General features: G+C 44.9%; 2 protein-coding genes across 2 annotated transcripts; one reads left to right on the top strand and one right to left on the bottom strand.

The window, feature by feature from the left end:
• The first annotated feature begins 5057 nt into the window (after positions 1-5057).
• On the top strand, positions 5058-15243 carry LOC102453801 (putative defense protein 3). Its single transcript, XM_006115407.5, has 5 exons — positions 5058-5314; positions 8658-8770; positions 9867-9982; positions 10607-10671; positions 13856-15243. Exons 1-5 carry the CDS (start codon positions 5107-5109, stop codon positions 13954-13956), a joined length of 603 nt encoding a protein of 200 aa, XP_006115469.3. The 5' UTR covers positions 5058-5106; the 3' UTR covers positions 13957-15243.
• A 412-nt stretch (positions 15244-15655) lies between these two features.
• On the bottom strand, positions 15656-18130 carry NDUFA1 (NADH:ubiquinone oxidoreductase subunit A1). Its single transcript, XM_075941000.2, has 3 exons — positions 17876-18130; positions 17530-17619; positions 15656-15793 (listed from the first exon to the last, which is right to left on the bottom strand). Exons 1-3 carry the CDS (start codon positions 17975-17977, stop codon positions 15773-15775), a joined length of 213 nt encoding a protein of 70 aa, XP_075797115.1. The 5' UTR covers positions 17978-18130; the 3' UTR covers positions 15656-15772.
• Between the last annotated feature and the right edge of the window lie 143 nt (positions 18131-18273).

Genomic DNA, 18273 nt, shown 5'->3' with positions numbered 1-18273 from the left:
CACAGGTCATGTTCTCTAAACCTTTAATCATTCTTGTCGCTCTTCTCTGTACCCTTTCCAATTTCTCCACATCTTTCTTGAAATGTGGCGCCCAGAACTGGACACAGTACTCCAGCTGAGGCCTAACTAGTGCAGAGTAGAGCGGCAGAATGACTTCACGAGTTTTGCTTACAACACACCTGTTGATACAACCTAGAATCATATTTGCTTTTTTTGCAACAGCATCACACTGTTGACTCATATTCAACTTGTGGTCCATTATGACCCCTAGATCCCTTTCCGCCATGCTCCTTCCTAGACAGTCGCTTCCCATCTTGTATGTATGGAACTGATTGTTCCTTCCTAAGTGGAGCACTTTGCATTTCTCTTTATTAAACCTCATCCTGTTTACCTCTGACCATTTCTCTAACTTGCTAAGGTCATTTTGAATTATGTCCCTATCCTCCAAAGAAGTTGCAACCCCACCCAGTTTGGTGTCATCTGCAAACTTAATGGCTTTTGTTCTCTGGTTTGCATGCGTCGTACCCCGCAAAGGGGTCAGGGCTGTTTTTCTTTCCTTTTCTCTTTGTCTCAGCCTACAACAAACTCCCTTCCCTTTCCTCACTCTTTAATCTCTCCTCTCTTAGCCTTGAGAAGGGCACTGTAAATTTTTCTCCAACAATGTGAACAAATGTCCATTTATTCTTGTCAGCGTACAGAGAGCACCTGGCCAGTCTTGGCATTTGCCATGGGAAATAGAGAATTGGAAGAGACGCTTGATTATTCCTTTAATCTTTCTTAATGTTCAGGAATTCTGGCCCATGCATCTTCACCAGCTCCCTTGCATTTTCTAGTACTAATTCCTATTGGGTGGAAAGCTGTTTTGTTTTTGTACGTGAGTCTAATCAGAGTAATAGCAATTCAGTGGAAAATGTCACTTCTAAGTGTGTAGAAAGATTGTGATGAGTGAAATGGCTCTCAGTTGTAGGCAATTTCACTGTGATTATGTAAAAAAAAAAGTCGTGGACCTTCCTTCACATTTCCAGGCCACATGTTCATTCTGGCATCATTCACAAGATTAATGCAGGGGGGCGAACCTTTTTTCTGTCCTGGGTCACACACAAGCAAACAACAACAATAGAAATCTCACTCAACCTCACCTGTAGTCAGGACTGGATTAACTCTTCTGGGTGTCCAGGGCTATTCTATTTTATGGGTCACTCCCTAGACTCTGGAGTGGGGCCAAAATTAAGGGTTCAGAGTGCGGGGGTGTTGAGGCAGTGGATTGGGTGCGGGAAGGGGTGAGGGCTTCAACTGGAGGTGCAGGGTCTAGGGTAGAGCTGAGGTGTTTGGGGTACAGGAGGGGACTCCAAGCTGCTGCAAGGAGTGTAGGAGGAGGCTCAGGACAGGAGACTGGGGTGGAGTGCAGAGTCTAGGAGGGAGTTAGAGATTTAGATGGAGGGGCTCAGAGCTGGGGCAAGGGATTGGAGTCTATTAGGGGGCAGAGGGAGCTTGCGATGTAGGGTGCTTACCTGGGCAGCTCCCTTTTGGTGGTGGGGGAAAGCAGGTGGCTTGGTGCAGTCTGCACTGCCCTGTGATCACCTGTAGGCATCACTCCTGCAGCTCCCATTGGCTGTGGTTCCTGTGAATGGATGGAGTGTCCCCCAGCAAGTTCCTCCCTCCCCACAGCCGGGCAGAGCCAGATAACGTGCAGGGACTTGAGGAGCTGCATCCAGGACCCTGCACTAAAGGGGCCTCAGAAAAAAGATCTGGTCTTTGACAGCCTGGAGATCAGGGTGGGTGTGGGACTTTTACTGGATGAGGGAGGTAACCTAGGCTATGTCTAGACTGCAGGCTTCTTTCGAAAGAGGCTCTTTCGAAAGATCGCGTCTAGACTGCAGGCGGATCTTTTGAAAGAGAAATCCGCTTTTTCGAAAGAGAGCACCCAGCGAGTCTGGATGCTCTCTTTCGAAGACGGCCTCTTTACATTGAAGAACGCCTTCTTTCGAAAGAGGAGCTTTCGAAAGAAGGCGTTCTTCCTCGTGAAATGAGGTTTACCGCCATCGAAAGAAAAGCCGCGTTCTTTCGAAATAATTTCGAAAGAACGCGGCTTGAGTCTGGACGCAGGGGAAGTTTTTTCGGGAAAGGGCTACTTTTCCCGAAAAAAACCCTGAGTCTGGACACGGCCCTAGTGACAGCTGTGGGAAAAGCTGAACCACTCAATGCTTTTTTTGCCGCTGTCTTCACAAAGTCAGCTCCCAGACTACTGCACTAGGCAACACAGTATGGAAAGGAGGTGGGCAGCCTGGTGGAGAAAGAACAGGTTAAGAACTATTTAGAAAAATTGAACATACACAGATCCATGGGACCAGATCTAATGCATCCGAGGGGACGGAGGGAGTTGGCAGATGGCCAGTGGCTCTGCAATGACATTGTCTTTGAAAACTCGTGGAGATTGGGAGAGATCCTGGATGACTGGAAAAAGGCAAATGTAGTGTCCATCTTTAGAAAGGGGAAGAAGGACAATACAGGGAACTACAGACTGACCAGCCTCACCTCAGTCCCTAGAAAAATCATGGAGGGGATCCTCAAGGAATCCATTTTGAAACACTTGGGAGAGAAGAAAGTGATCAGGAATAGTCAACATGGATTCACCAAAGGCAAGTTATGCCTGACCAACCTGATTGCCTTCTATGACAAGGTAACTGGCTCAGTGGACATGGGGTTGATGGATGTGATATACCTTGACTTTAGCAAAGTTTTTGATACGATCTCCCACAGTATTTTTGCCAACAAGTTAAAGAAATACGGATAGGATAAATGGTTTATAAGGTGGATAGAAAGATGGCTAGATTGTTGGGCTCAATGGGTAGTGATCAATAGCTCGATGTCTGGTGATCGGTTTCAAGCACAGTGCCCCCAGGATCCATTCTAGGGCTGGTTTTATTCACCATCTTTATTAATGACCTGGATGAGGGGATGGGTTGCACTCTCAACAAGTTCACAGGTGACACTAAGCTAGGGGGCGAGGTAGATAAGTTGGAGGGTAGGAATAGGGTTCAGAAAGGCCTAGACAAATTGGAGGCTTGGGCCAAAAGACATCTGATGAAGTTCAACAAGGACAAGTAGAGAGTCCTGCACTTGGGACGGCAGAATCCCAAGCACTGCTACAGGCTGGAGACCGACTGACTAAACAGCAATTCTGCAGAAAAGGACCTGGGGATTACAGTGGATGAGAAGCTGGATATGAGACAATAGTGCACCCTTGTAGCCAAGAAGACTAATGGCATATTAGGATGCATTAGAAGGAGCATTGACAGCAGATTTAGAGAAGTGAATATTCCCCTTTATTCGGTACTAGTGAGGCTACGTCTGGAGTGTTGCATCCAGTTCTGCCCTCCTCCATAACAGAAAGGATGTGGACACATTGGAGAGGGTCCAGTGGAGGGCAATGAAGATGATTAGGGGGCTGGAGCACATGACCTATGAGAAGAGGCTGAAGGATTTAGGCTTATTTAGTCTGCAGAAGACACTAGCAAGGGGGGATTTGATAGCAGCTTTTAACTCCCTAAAAGGAGGTTCCAAAGAGGATGGAGAGAGGCTGTTCTCTGTAGTGACAGATGAAAGAATGAGGAGCAATGGTCTCAAGTTGCAGTGGGGGAGGCCTAGGTTGAATATTAGGAAAAATTATTGTATTAGGAGGGTGGGGAAGCACTGGAATAGGCTACCAAGGGAGGTGGTAGAATCTCCATCCCTAAAGGTTTTTAAGTCCTAGCTTGACAAAGGCCTGTCTGGGATGATTTAGCTGAGGTTGGTCCTGCTTTGGGCAGGGGTTTGGACTTGATGACCTCATGTGGTCTCTTCCAGCCCTATGGTTCTATGATTCTAACCTAACTTTTATATGGTTAGGAAATGCCGAACAGTTATTGTGATTTTTTTGTATGATATATTTAAAATAATTACCAAAATGAGTGAAACTACAGGCAGTCCCCGAGTTATGCAGATCCGACTTATGTCGGATCCGCAGTTACGAACGGGGCCCATCTCCCTGGTCTCCAGCAGACCAGGGAGAGGAAGCAAAGCGGCGGAACACGTGGGCAGCGGACAACCCAGACACGTCCCGCGTCCGCTGCCCGCGTGCTCCGTGGCTTTGCTCCCCGTCCTCCTGGTCTGCAGACCAGGGAGACGGGGAGCAAAGCAGAGCAAAGCTGCGGAGCCCGAGGGCAGCAGGACAGCCACGGCGCGTCTGGGCTGTCCCGCTGCCCCCGTGCTCTGCGGCTTTGCTCCAGACGCCTGTGGTACAGCAGCTGGGGCACTGCCAGTTGGTCCCGTAGCTCTGCTCTGGGCGCTACTGGACCAACCCGGCAGCACCCCAGCTGCTCTGCCCCAGGAGTCCTGATTCAGCCACTGCTGGTCAGTTTCTGCAGCAGCTGAATCAGGACGCCTGGGGCAGAGCAGCTTGGGTGCTGCTGGGTTGCTCCAGTAGCGCTGAGGAGCGGCGGCGCTACTGGACCAACCCAGCAGCACCCCAGCTGCTCTGCCCCAGGCGTCCCCAAGTCAGCCGCTTCCGAAACTGACCAGTGACTGACTACAGGAAGCCCCTGCCCCGGGCTTCCTGGAATCAGCCACTGATCAGTTTCAGCAACAGCTGACTTGGGGATGCCTGGGGTTCTTAAGTTGAATCTGTATGTAAGTCAGAACTGGCGTCCAGATTCAGCCGCGGTTGAAATTGATCAGTTTCAGCAGCGGCTGAATCTGGGCGCCAGTTCCGACTTACATACGGATTCAACTTAAGAACAAACCTACAGTCCCTATCTTGTACGTAACCCGGGGACTGCCTGTAGTATGATTATACTGAATTATTTTGACAAATATGCAGAATTTTGCATTTTTGGGTGCAGAATTCCCCCAAGAGTACCTTATGCAGATAGCAAATAGCTAGAAATCACAGAACACAGCCCTCATTCAGAGAGGGGGTGCACAAAAGGCATTCAAACCCTCATGCTAGAAAATTAATTTGTTGAGGGTAAGTGACTCAGCAGAGCCTTCCTCCTCTTTCCTCTGTGTTAAATGTGTCTGCAATCAGAGAGGATTTATTGTTGATTCAAAGGACAGGCAACCCCAGTCATGGCTTACTGGAATACTTCACTTCTCCTTGGCTACATCATCTTTTGGAATATTATTAGTCCATGTGTTGCTTTTCCAACAGGAGCCCCAGCAACAGCCTGTGAGAATATGATGCCTGTGCATATGGGGGTCCATCCCCAGCCAAGCCCAGCCCCCTATGAGGTCCAGATTGATGCACCTTCTTTCGTGAACAGGCAGATGATTAATGGTAATTAAGTTCCAACTTCTTAACTGGATTGAAAAATTTGCATAAATATACGATTTCTTCATAGTTGTTTGAATTCGGTGTGCTTTCTGTGTAAAAGGAGCAGTATTATTAGCGAGTTTCTCTTTTTCTCCATATTTTCTCCCTAAAATGTGTATAGAAAAACTTCTGTTCAGTGAAATGAATGAAAACCACTGTGTGCAGATTAGCAGAAGAAGAGCAATAGAAATAATCTGAGAACTACTTGCAGAGGAGAACCTGATCTTACAAACACTGTACAAATTATCTTAACATCTGCCTTGTCTGTATGCCCAACAACTAACCATGTTACCGCCGTTTTCAGGGTGTGCAAACTAACTGCATTCTATTATAGTGACGCTGATAATATAGTGATGAATCAGATGAAGGTTAGCCTCTCATAGGATCAGTTCAGCATCTGGCAGGATTGTGTCAATGCCATGAAATGAGTAAAATGCAGGACTAGGTAGCACTTTAAAGACTAACAAGATGGTTTATTAGATGATGAGCTTTCGTGGGCCAGACCCACTTCCTCAGATCAAATAGTGGAAGAAAATAGTCACAACCATATATACCAAAGGATACAATTTTTAAAAAATGAACACATATGAAAAGGACAAATCACATTTCAGAACAGGAGGGGGATGCGGGGGGGGGGGGGAGGGGGGGAAGGAAGGAAGGTAAGTGTCTGTGAATTGTGATTTGTGATCTGTGAAGTGTCTGGAATGTGACTTGTCCTTTTCATATGTGTTCATTTTTTTTAATTGTATCCTTTGGTATATATGGCTGTGACTATTTTCTTCCACTATTTGATCTGAGGAAGTGGGTCTGGCCCACGAAAGCTCATCATCTAATAAACCATCTTGTTAGTCTTTAAAGTGCTACCTAGTCCTGCATTTTGCTTCAGCTACCCCAGACTAACACGGCTACATTTCTATTACTATGAAATGAGTACTGGATGTTAACAGGTACCAGATAGATAACACCAATAGTTCAGAGATTTGTTTTACACCAAGGGAGGCAGTAAGCAGAAATTAACGACTGCTAGTTCCTTGCTGACCCATGTGAAATGACTTGGTAATCAGAAGCGTAACTGAGGCTAGAGAAGAGAGAAGACTTTCCCACATCCCTTAAGAGAATAATTGTCAGCTTTGGGAACAGAAGCCAGGAGTCCTGACTCCCTGTCCTAGATACTAGTAAAAAGACCATCCTTTCCCCGGCTGACTCGTTCCTGGTTACTTGCTTAGCATACAGTGCAGTGTCTTCTTCAATCCCATTATGTCTCTCATGTCTGTCTTCTTTGCCTCTCTGGCTACCATCTGACCCTCTCTGTCCTCCTTTTCCAAAGGCCCAGACTTCCTCTCTTCACTTTTCTCCCTAGTCCATTCCTTTTCGGGTTCTTTGTAACCCTTGGTCCTAGAACATAATGGCCACACTGGTTTCGACCGATGGTCCATTTAACCCAGTATCTGGTTAGTGCCAAATGTGTCAGAGGGAATGAACAGAACAGGGCAATTCAGGGGGGAGGGGATGTTCTTAGCAGTGTTGGTGCCCTACACAGCCCAGCACCAGCACTCTCCCCCGCCCCTCCAAGTGGCTGCTCTGTACAAAGAGGGGGCTGAAACAAAGTGGGGAAAGGAGTTCGTGATTCTCCTGGATCTGACACCATTTACTGCAATGGTGTCTGGCCTGTCCGGTCCAGGAGACGTGGCTGGAGTAGAGCCGGCAGTGAGGCATGGGCCGGAGGAGCAGTGGGCAGTCATGCAGCCAGCCAGAGAGAAGCGGCACTTTTAAGGGGCAAGTGCCAATACTCTCTATCTGCCTGCTGTGCAGCTGCCCCCTGCTCTGAGTCCTCTGGCCCCATGAGCATTGCTCACTGCCACTTGGTGAGCATGGGCTGGGCAATGACTTCTGAGGGGGCAGCCAGGGGATGGGGGGGCACTGCACTGTCACTCAGCCGGGGAGGCAGCTGGGGGATGGGGACCGTGCACACAGCTGCATTGGGCAGCATGAAATTTGGTGCAATTTGGTGCCCCACATGGCTGCATGTTTTGTGTATAGGTAGGGACACCCTGATCCCTCCTGTCATTCAGCCCCAGTTTCTGGTAATCAGAGGTTTAGGGATACCCAGAGAGCATGGATAGTATCCCCAACCATCTTGGCTAGTAGCCACTGGTGGACCAATTTTGCAGGAATTTACCTATTTTCTGAACCTAATTGCACTTTCACCCTCACAACATCCCCTGGCAACAAATGCCACAAGTTGACTGTGCATTGAAGGAAGAAGAGCTTCCTTTTATTTGTTTTAAATCTGCTTACTATACATTTCACCAGGTGCCCCCTAGGTCTTACGTGCATACCACTTCCTCATTCACTTTCTCCACACCATTTCTGATTGTTTAGGCTTTATCATATCCCAATTCTCTTTAGTCATCTCTTTCAGAAGTTGAACCATTCCCAGTTTAATTGCTTTTCTGGAAGCTCTCCCATACTTTTGATGTTTTCATCACCCTTTTCTGAACTGTTTTCAATTCTAATGTATTTTTTGAGAAGAGGTGACCATAACTGCCCAGAGCATTCAAGTCCTGTCTCCTTTTACATCCTGGCTGACTCCTGGAGATGGAATGTGTTGCTGTTCAAGTCCAGGAGGAAGCCTTAGGTGGCTGCTTAGAAACCGCAGGAGCAATATTCCCTCTAAGCTGAGTGCATGGGTAGCCACTCAGGAGAGATTCAAATGCCACCCAGCTGAATAACAGAACCACCACACCTGCCAGCATGTGTTTCTACTGGTGATATATGTCCACACATGCCTTGGTGCACATGGATGGAAAAATTAGAGGGAACACTTCCCAGGAGTATCATTTAGAACAAGTAAAACAAAGCTCCCTGTCCCTAACCCTGCTTATAATCTCAATGGGAACTGCAACCAATTACCCGAAGGAAGAATTTTATCTAAAGCCTTTTTCATTTGATCCCTGTGGTACTTACATTGCCCCAGAAACAACAGTAAAAGAGCACCTCACCCTCCTTTCAGATCCCTGTAACACAGAGAGCTGTTATCATCCCCATTTTGCAGTTGGAAAAAACCAAGGCACAGAGGGACTAAATGACAAACCCAGGGTGCCACACGAAATCAGTGGCAAAGAGGGAATTGAACCAGCTGAGACCCAGGCTGGCATGTAATCACTGGGCTATTTTTGCAGACACAGCTGATGTGCAAAGATACATTTGGTGTATCTTTGGAGTTAATACATGCTAGTGACCATCTGAGAAGCCAGTCCCAGCTATGCATGAGTAACGTGTGATAGATGTGTATACTCTCTTCCAGTTCAGATTGTAGGGCCAGGATACAGAGGCTTGTTGCTGGAAGCTCGCACCTTTGGCTCCACTGCTGCACTCGGCAGTTGGCAGAATCCTGCCAATAACACTAAGTTCTTACAGGTAAGCTTGGAGCATCTCATTTCTCACCTTTATGTAGCCTAATGGCATGATAAGGCCAGGAACAGCTCAGTGGTTTGAGCATTGGCCTGCTAAACCCAGGGTTGTGAGTTCAATCCTTGTGGAGGCCATTTGGGGTAAAAATTTGTCAGGGATGGTACTTAGTCCTGCTGTGAAGGCAGGGGACTGGACTCAATGACCTTTCAAGGTCCCTTCCAGCTCTAGGAGATAGGCAATCTCCATTATATGATAGATACTGTGAAATTAAAAGTAGCAAGAGAAATAACATACAACAGCAAAGGTAGCTGGAGACATGAGCTGAATTGGATCCCTAGAAAAGCAGCATGCCCTGCTCTCCTCCCTTATGCAGCCTGAGTTACCATTTACTCTTCTAGCATACACTGCAACTGAGTGCAACCACTGACCATCAGTCCATACAGCCCAGTTATTGGCCCTGCTGGGTATAGATGAGATTTCCTCCAGGCAGCTGGGCAGAATCCACAGCTTTGCAGGACTTGGATTTCCTCCTCCACTAGTCCCTATTCATATCACAGCTCTCTGGATACCTCATAGTGGAAAATGGAGGGGCCAGTACTTATGTTCTGACACATCAGAAGAGCTTGAGCAGGGTGGAAGCATTTGGCTGGATCGCGGCATGTTGCATAGGGGTGTCCGTTACCCAGGCTTCTGGGAATGGGAGGGGAAGTTATAATTGACATGGAAACTGAGGGGATTTATTTCCAGATTGCTTGTACATGCCCCTAGTGTGGTGGTCCCCACACTTTTCATGTTGTGACCTTCTCTTACTCTAATCTGTCCATGCCCCACTGGGAACGGGGCTGAAAGTGGAAGCCCCAATGGAAGCTAAAGCCAGGGCCTTAAGCAGGGGACAAGGCTGAGGCCAGCATGGGGCTGGATGACATTCCATCCCAGCACCTCATAGCAGCTGGGCCAGGCCCTGCCACACCCCCTCCAAAATTTTCAAGGCCACCCTAGGGGGTGTACTCCACAGTTTGGGGACTAATGACTGAGTGTGAGACAGATACTCTATTAATAATTACAGAGTTAATACATAGATTTGATATTCTTTTCTTTGCAGTGCTCTGGAAACCCAAAAGGTGCAATTACTCATTCGAACACTGAGTTAAAAACAAGCCTCTCTACTTATACCTGGCTGCCCCCGAACTCTGGCTGCCTCCCAGTCATTACATTCATGTAAGCAGCTTTATGAGACCATTCCCTTTTAAATGAAGTCCTCCAATGGACATCTCCAATATATGTTCTTCTCTTTTCTCTATCTATACATTAGTCATAAAAGGTTCAGTTTAATATACAGCAGGATTTTCAAAAACAGCAAAGTGCTCTCAGGGCATAATCCCCATTGACTTTCAGGGTCTTGTGCTTCTAAGCCACTTCTCAAAATTTTACCCTTAATACATTAGGGACTCAATCAGCAGAAGAATTCATCTGTCGGGGGGAAGCTGCACAAAACTAATGAGCTCTGCTTCACACTATTAAGATTGCAAATGATACTAAAGCAGAAGTGTTGCTATGCTGCTAGAGGACACTGCAGGAACAGTATTTTGATCCTTGCTGGGGGGTGGAAGGATTTTCCATTGGGAAGTCATCAACCAGTCACAACTAATTTTTCTGTGTGCTGGAAAAGGTGGATTCATTTTTCCATGAGATTAGGCTTACATTACCATTTGCTAATTTTATGAGCAAAGCAGCATCTCAGAACAGCTACAGTAAGGTATTGGACTGTCTTCATGGGTGTGAAGGGGACATCCTCCCATTTTATAACCATATTATGTTGGGTTTTTTTTCCCTTTTGAACAGAGCAACTGTAGCACAGTCTCGTGAAATTTACTGGCTTGGTGTCAAATCCAAAGTGATGTGGAGAGGTGAGTAATGATTTTTTAATTCCAATTTAAGTCAGTGGATTCTGATACTAACGCAAATGAAAATTAGATGCAACAAGCGAAGAGTCAGAGGATGCTGTATCAGAAATAAAGAGGGTAGTATTTTGTATGGAGTTTGCTTTGAAAATACTTTTCTTCATCACATAAGCTTTCAGTGCAGTTCACTACGATGGAATTTATATATGTAGCTCTTAGTCCATTCTTCTAAATCATTTGTTCCAGCCCACTAATAATCTTTGATGCTCTTCTCTGAACACCTTCCAGTCTGACAATCTCTCTCTATTAACAAGGTGCACAGAACTATATAAAATATACAAGGTCTCAGGTGAAGATATGAATCAAGTGTTATGTATTAAACTATTAGCCACTGCTACTAATGGGAATCTTGCACAGAAAAGGGAAAACAGACTAGTTACTGTAAGAGCTGACTCCTGCATCTGGGAAGGTACAGAAGAGTAATTTGCACCAACAGGAATTTATGTATACAAATATCCAAGTTATCAGAAGAGTGTATTTCTGGTTTGGCTCTTCTCTAGGGAGACTCTCTTTCTCTCAATTCAACTAATAAGAAAACCTTTAACTATGTCAAGAGCCAAATAATGCCTCAAGATAACACTATAGTGAAGGTTGCCTTGAATACTGTTGCACAGCTCATAGGAAAAAGTGCCACTATATCCCATTCAATGTTAATTATATGAAGTCTTAATCTCTGCAGCTGCTCAAATCTGAAAGCAGAACCATGTTCAACATATTGCTTGAAATCTTAGCTAGGAAATTAATGCAGAACGAATCCTAAGTCTAGCTACTCACCTAAATCACAATTTTCATATGTTCTTTGTTAGTGTTATCCTCTTGCAAAAGACAGCATGCTCGTCTCAGAACGTGTCAATTGCTAGCAGTAAGGATACAAACTACACAGGAACAGTTGCCTGCTAAAGTGGCTCCAACATTAGATGGCTATTCAAGCAACAGGTGGAGGGTGGGAGTAAGACCCTCCTTGATTTGGTTTCTGGATCTGTAACTGAATCAACGGGTAATTCACGTGAAATGTGCCTCAAGGTCACCATCAGTAATACAAGGATAGGCCATTCCCTCCTTACACAGGTGCTGGGGCTTGATCCATTAATGTTTGTGAAGTGCTTTGAGTTCTTGACTCAATACTAAAAGGAAGCAAAATACTGTCACTTCCCCCTCAATACAAAAACATAAGCTCCTTTAAGGTGATTGCTCATTAGTAAGAACAAGTTGAAGGCCGGTATTTTAGAATGTGTCACTGCAACTTGCTTAGGGGTCATTATTCCAGGGCTTTAGGGTGCAGTCAAGAGTTGCTCTTACCTTACATATGAGAAATGGTACTAACAATGACATCATTTTGCCTCTGCAGCATCATAAGAAACTAATCATCACTTCATAGTCCTACCTACCTTCTCCCACCCATCTATCATCATGCGCTTTGTCAATATCACTCTTTAGCCTTCGCCTTCTCTTCCTAAGATATATTCACCCTGAGGCCCACCAGTATTAACACATTGTAATGAAAATGCCATCACCTAGCCCTTATTCAAAGCGAGAAAGAAAGAAAATGCATTACAACACAACCTTCCTTTAGGTTTCCCTATGCAATTCGTGTTGTAAGGTGCACAGGTAAGATCTTGTCTAGTTTGCTATACAATGCTAAGTCCGCTTGTGTAGGCTTAATATAATAAAGGATTTACTTTATGGAAAAATCTGACTAAAAAAACTGCATAGGTCATTAATTTGAGTTTAGCATAAAGGTGGGAGGTGATAATGGCCTATGATATACAGGTCAGACCAGATTATCTAATGGTCTCTACTAGTCTTAAATGCTGATTGTACAGAGAAATTGCATAGTTTGAGGGATGGAACATCTCCTTGCAACTGGCAAAGACAAAGCTCTGAAACAACAAATCATAATTAATTCAAATACTCAGTGAAGGGGACTCAAGATTATCTCCACTATGCTAAGCATCAAGCCTAAGTAATTCACCAAAACATCAGTGTCTAGTTGATGTGCTTTGACACAAACAGCATAGGTAGTAGGGAGGTTAGCACGCATTTACAGGTGGAGTGGAGGGGAGGGGAGGGGAGGGGAGGGAAAAGCTCCTCATGCATACCAGCTCCTGCCTGTTCTCCCCCACCCCGCACCTCTATCAGAGGCAGCAGCATGGAGGGGGGAAGGGGAGGCAGCCCCACAGGGCAGCAAGGGGGGGGTGTATGCACATGTAGTTAGGATTAACCATTAAACCCAGTTGTATTGGTTAATCTTGTTAACTACACACTAACATCCCTAATATGTAGTATCTAAATTTGACATTGTCTCTCATCCAAAAAATTAGCTGTCTTTGTTGAATTCATTCCATCAGTAGATGCTTGATTTAATAGCAAGAACGCTTTTTGGAAATTTATTTAATCTGTTCTAGTATGACTCGTGACTTTCCTGACACAGGAACATTATATTTTAAAACCAACATAAATATTCAAAGATATTCAAAAGCAAGAGACAAAATGTCTCAAGTTAGCAGTAACAAAACAAGGTAACAGTACCCTTTGAAAGCCTGCAACACAGAATAGACAAGGAGTGAGGAAGCAGACTGAGCAAGGCATTTTATATAGCTGTCAGATTAATAATGAGGTTATTAATACTTAAGATTATCAGGATTATAGTGCAAAATAGCTAGAGCACAAACTAGGCACTTGTCTCACCGTGCTACATTTTCCACTTTGCGACTGATTGTGGGAGTGGAGGCACAGCACAAGGCCTCTCTGTGCTTTGGTTTTTCCCTCTAATCTTAAGTGATAGATATTATTCTTTGCATAAAACATGCTGTAAATGCAAAGTACAGTTTGAAAAGTTTCTTAGAAGTTCATTAATGTCCTGTTCACTGCTTCCATATATCAGCTCCACTTAGCCTGTTAATCCACAGATGTTGGTTGCCTGAAAAACTACAAAGATGATTAGGCATCACTACTAATTGCGAATATGAATGGAACAAATGACAACTACTGTTGCTTTTTCACAGTTGTTGAAACAGAATTAAAGGGGGAGAAGAACTGATGACCACACTATTATCAATGTTTCCTTAATTGTATAATAAAAACTAACTTTAAATTGAAGATAACATCCATTTTGTTTTTTAAACTACAGATTCTAAAGCTACGTGTGCTGCTGGGAAGTTTACATGGACAATAACTATTGTAACACTGGTGCCTTTCCACTTACTGCTTTTGCCAAGCTTCTTATATTAAGTGTTGGAGTTTAAGAGGATCTAGTCAATGGATAAGGAACAAATACAGACCCCATATACAATCACTGCATTTGATTCTGCCATGAAGTGAATTCCGGAAGCCTAAGACCATTGTTTATACACAAGTTATACTGGTTTTTAAACTATACCATAATAGTTAAAGTAATACAACCCTCTACTATGCAGGTATGCTGGTACATCTTCCTACAGGAATATTATACCCATATAACAATGTCCTCTCTAGGGGGTAGAACCCTCACAACCCTAACCAGTGCACTTTTAATGTTATTTGATGTGTGTGTAGACTAAGACTAAAGATGTGTAACACAAAGGCAATGAGAGAGCAGCTAAAATTGATTTGAAAAAAAAAATTAGTGCCATGACTTCAACTCCATTCTAAATTAGAACATATACAAGATCACCACTTTTACTTTGTATCAGGAATGATATATCCGGACACTGTATCAATATTATTGTATTAATACAATGAGTACAGCTAGGGCATCTCTGGTCCAGCACCCTCAGGACCTGAGCAGTCCTGAACCACGGAGCTGCTGTACCAGGGGAGATCAAGGCTCCCCACTATGCTGACCAGCCCCGCACTCCCTGCCAGCCACAGATTTTGCCAGACCAGAGTGTCCTGGATTTTAGAGGTTCAACATCTAGTACAAAACATCTATAGAATTAACAGGCAATGACTTGCTGCTATAATATCATTATTCCTCAGTTATTTTATCCTATCTAAATAGGCACTGTATTCACTTCTGGTTCAAGCTAATGATACATTAACAGTAAGAAGCAGAGAGACACTCAAATTTCTCAAAAGGCAGGTCATTTCATTAAGTAATCCCTATATTGCTACTACTCTTTGCAACCTCTCAGTTTTGAGAAGGGTAATGTTCCCTTTAAAAGCATCATCTCCTGCTGTCATGTTATAACAGCTTTGTAACAAAGACGACATTAAGGCTTAGCATTGCTCATTGCAAGCTAATATCATGAGGGTGCACACAACCTATTCAATAAATGGTTATTTCTGCTATTTAGAGCAGCTTAGTAGTCTTAGTTTATCTGCAGTTACACAGCTTACTGAAAATAACAGGTATATAAATAAGATATTTATTTCCTTGTGTGAAAGTAGACTGAATTATAAAGTAGAATGAATTAAAGAAATGTTTGTTCCTTTAGCAGGAAGAGAGATGTTAAGGTAAAGTTGTTTGTGTGCAAGCAGGAAGGAAGATGTTAAGGCAGAGGACAATGGTTCCACTTAAGGGTGATAGCGGGACATTAACAGGAGATTGGTAAGAGTTAATAAGGAAATGAGGTATTTGACTGACCCCAGGTAACCTTGTCAGTTCATGCCCTTTTTCAATCCTCGGTCTGCTCGCCTCTTTTATCTATATAAATAAGATGACGTGGGTTTCTGTGAGGGCTCACTTTTTCTGGATGTATTAGCAAAGCGCTTTGCTAATAAAACAGAGTGGTCTACGAAAATCGTGAGTCCTGCGTCTAACTTTGACACTTGTCACTCCACTAACTTTTGTTGCAAGTTTCTTAATTGAAAGCACATTTATAATGCTGGGTAATTGCCTAACTCTGCTGTATCCCTTTTTGTATGTTTGATTACAGAATATTTACGGGCAACTTTATTTCCAGTATACACGTCTAAAAGTTATACCAATAAAACAAGTGCAGAGACCCACTTTCACTGTGTAGGTTTATGTGCAACATATAACACATTGCATAAATATAAATTCATGTTTACTGCAGCCAAACTGCTTTGAACAGGAACTAGGACTCTTCACTCAGTGAACTGCTTCTTAGTCAATGTTCTCCAATCCCTGAAAAATATGTGAAACATTAATTATCCATACAGAACAAATAACACACTCAATACAAGTCTGTATACAAGTCTCAGAAAGTACAAATCAATTTACTACTCTTTTTCTAACTATACATTCCTCAGCGAAATAAGTTCACATGTTTTTTCAAACATGATATTTTTAAGTGGGGGAAGGGGATCACTAAAACACAAAGGATGGGAATAATACTAGGCAAACCAATGTGATAGCATCATAGAAATTACAAAGGGACGAGACCCATTTCATTAAGAATGCCTCTTGCAAATTACACCATCCCTATTTATTATGGCTAAAGGTGATTTGAAAAGGTTTTTAAAAAAATTCACACACACATGCACACCTCCCCCTTGTGCTAACATTTAAGTTTTGTCTGCTCAGGAACACTATGCTAACCTCAGAACCAGTGCTAATACATTACTTTAGTAGATAATGAAAAGTTGAGCAATTCATAGGAAAAGAAATTTAACCTGTTTTTATTAATCCCTATTTCACTTCAGTGACTAAACAGGGCTTTTGGAATGGAAGTAACAAATTAAATATTCCAATCCCTTCTGCTAATGTAATAGCTCATAGTACACATCCCCAGAAACATAAAAAAGATCAACACTTCTAATAAAGTATTACAACCTTTCTTGTTAAGTTAAAGCAACAAATATAGGCTCTTAAAGCCCCTTGCAGGTCATCTCTAAGGGCATGTCTACACAGCAGGGCTGAAGTCGAATTAACCTACACAACTTAAGCTAAGCAATTGATGTAGCTGAAGTAGAAATAACTTAACTCGGCTTTTGGCGCTATCTACACAGTAGGAAGTCAAAGGAAGAACACTTTCCCTTTGACTTCCCTTACTCCTAGTGAAAATGAGTTGGAGTAAGAAGTCCTCTAGCATGACATTATTTCAAAATAAAGGCTTGTAGTGTAGACGTCAGTTATTCTGAAATATTAAGGGTACATCTACACAGCAGTGTTAACAGAAGCAAGAATGCACTGATCAAGTGAAGATGAAAAGAAATTAATGCTAAAAGAGGCTTAGGGGTTTGCAAAGATCACATCCATATCTGAAGTCCCCAAAACAAGCCAGTCCATTGATTAGTTGTACGACTAATTTGAAATTTAAAAATAAGCACTTGATTTATGCTCCAGTTAGCAGGCTGAGTTCTACCCTCAGTTATCATCAGGACTGGTGACTTCAGACTAAAGTAACAGAGAGGAGAACCCATCCAAAAGTCTAATACAATGGTGGGCAATCTGCGGCCCTATGTATGACCTGTGAGACATTTTATTTTCCATTACCAGATTCTGCTGGTTTCCAGTCACATAGTTTTTTTTCCTACTTGCTATTGCTAAAATGATATGCACAGAAAGCAAGGGCACGTGAGGGGAGGTGCATGCTTATTGCACACAACATGGAGGGAGAGCAGGGCACTCCCCTCCATCCAATCAAAGCGCCGTTCCAACTCAAATCAGCACCCCCTGCAAATTCCGGACCTGCAAGTGCAAACAGCAAGCCCGCCCTATGACAATCTGGCAACCCAGCAAGCTGGAGGGCCACCGATGCGGCCTCTCTGCAGTCTAGGTTGCCCGTGGTTGGTCTCGCTCAGCTCACACCGTAACAAAGGCTCAATGCGGAGCCCTACAGCTGTCGTTTTCCTCTCCCGGTTGGGTGACTTGTGAGGAGCCTGCTTTGTAGCTATAGCGCCGCGCGGGAAGGGATTTACCTTGGTCCGGAAATACTCGTTAACCCCGGAGAGGCGCCTGTCTCGCTCCATCAGGTACCACTGGTAGGTGACACGCGCAATCCGCTTCTCCTGCGCACACAGAGCAACGGTCACCGCCGCGGGACGGCGCGTGGACAGCGAGCACGGGGGGCGCGCCCCGGGCAAAGCCCCGGAGTGGGGGGGAGGGGCACAGGCGCAGCAAACGTTAAAGCAGCTCTCGCGGCGTCAAGCGCTGCAGGGGCGAAGCGGCTGGTGCCGGGCTAGGAGGCGGCCCCCGCTTCCTCACGCCTCAGCTAGCACCCCCTCCCCTCCACCGGGACCGGCCCAACCCCGCCCCGCTCCTGACCTTGCCCCCGTTGCAGTATCTGTGGATGTAGATGAGGGACAAGCCGGGCATGGCCAGGAACACGCCCATGAGGCCCGCCGCGGGCAGGATCTCGTACCACATCCCGCCGTCGGCTCCAACCGCTTCCCTGACCGCTGCGTGAGGCAGAGGCCGGGAAAGGCCTTCAGCCGCGCATGCGCCTCAGCCCAGCGCAGACCGCCGCCTTCCCATCATGCACCGCGACGGTGGGTCGCCGCCATTGTGCCGAGGCCAAAGGCTGCTGGGAGTGTCAACAACTGCGGTCGGGCGGGGCTAGATCCCTGCAGTGACTGGGGCGGGGGCCGCGCTCGCCATCCCATTAGGCTTAGCACAGGGCGGGGCTGGGAAGTTCCCATGGCCCCGCCCCCCTGGCCTGCCCG

Source organism: Pelodiscus sinensis, chromosome 13 (assembly GCF_052426305.1).
Source record: "Pelodiscus sinensis isolate ZL-2025 chromosome 13, ASM5242630v1, whole genome shotgun sequence".
NCBI classification, from domain to species: Eukaryota; Metazoa; Chordata; order Testudines; family Trionychidae; genus Pelodiscus; species Pelodiscus sinensis.
The sequence above is the reverse complement of the archived record's forward strand: the minus strand, read 5'-3'. Positions and strand labels throughout refer to the sequence as shown.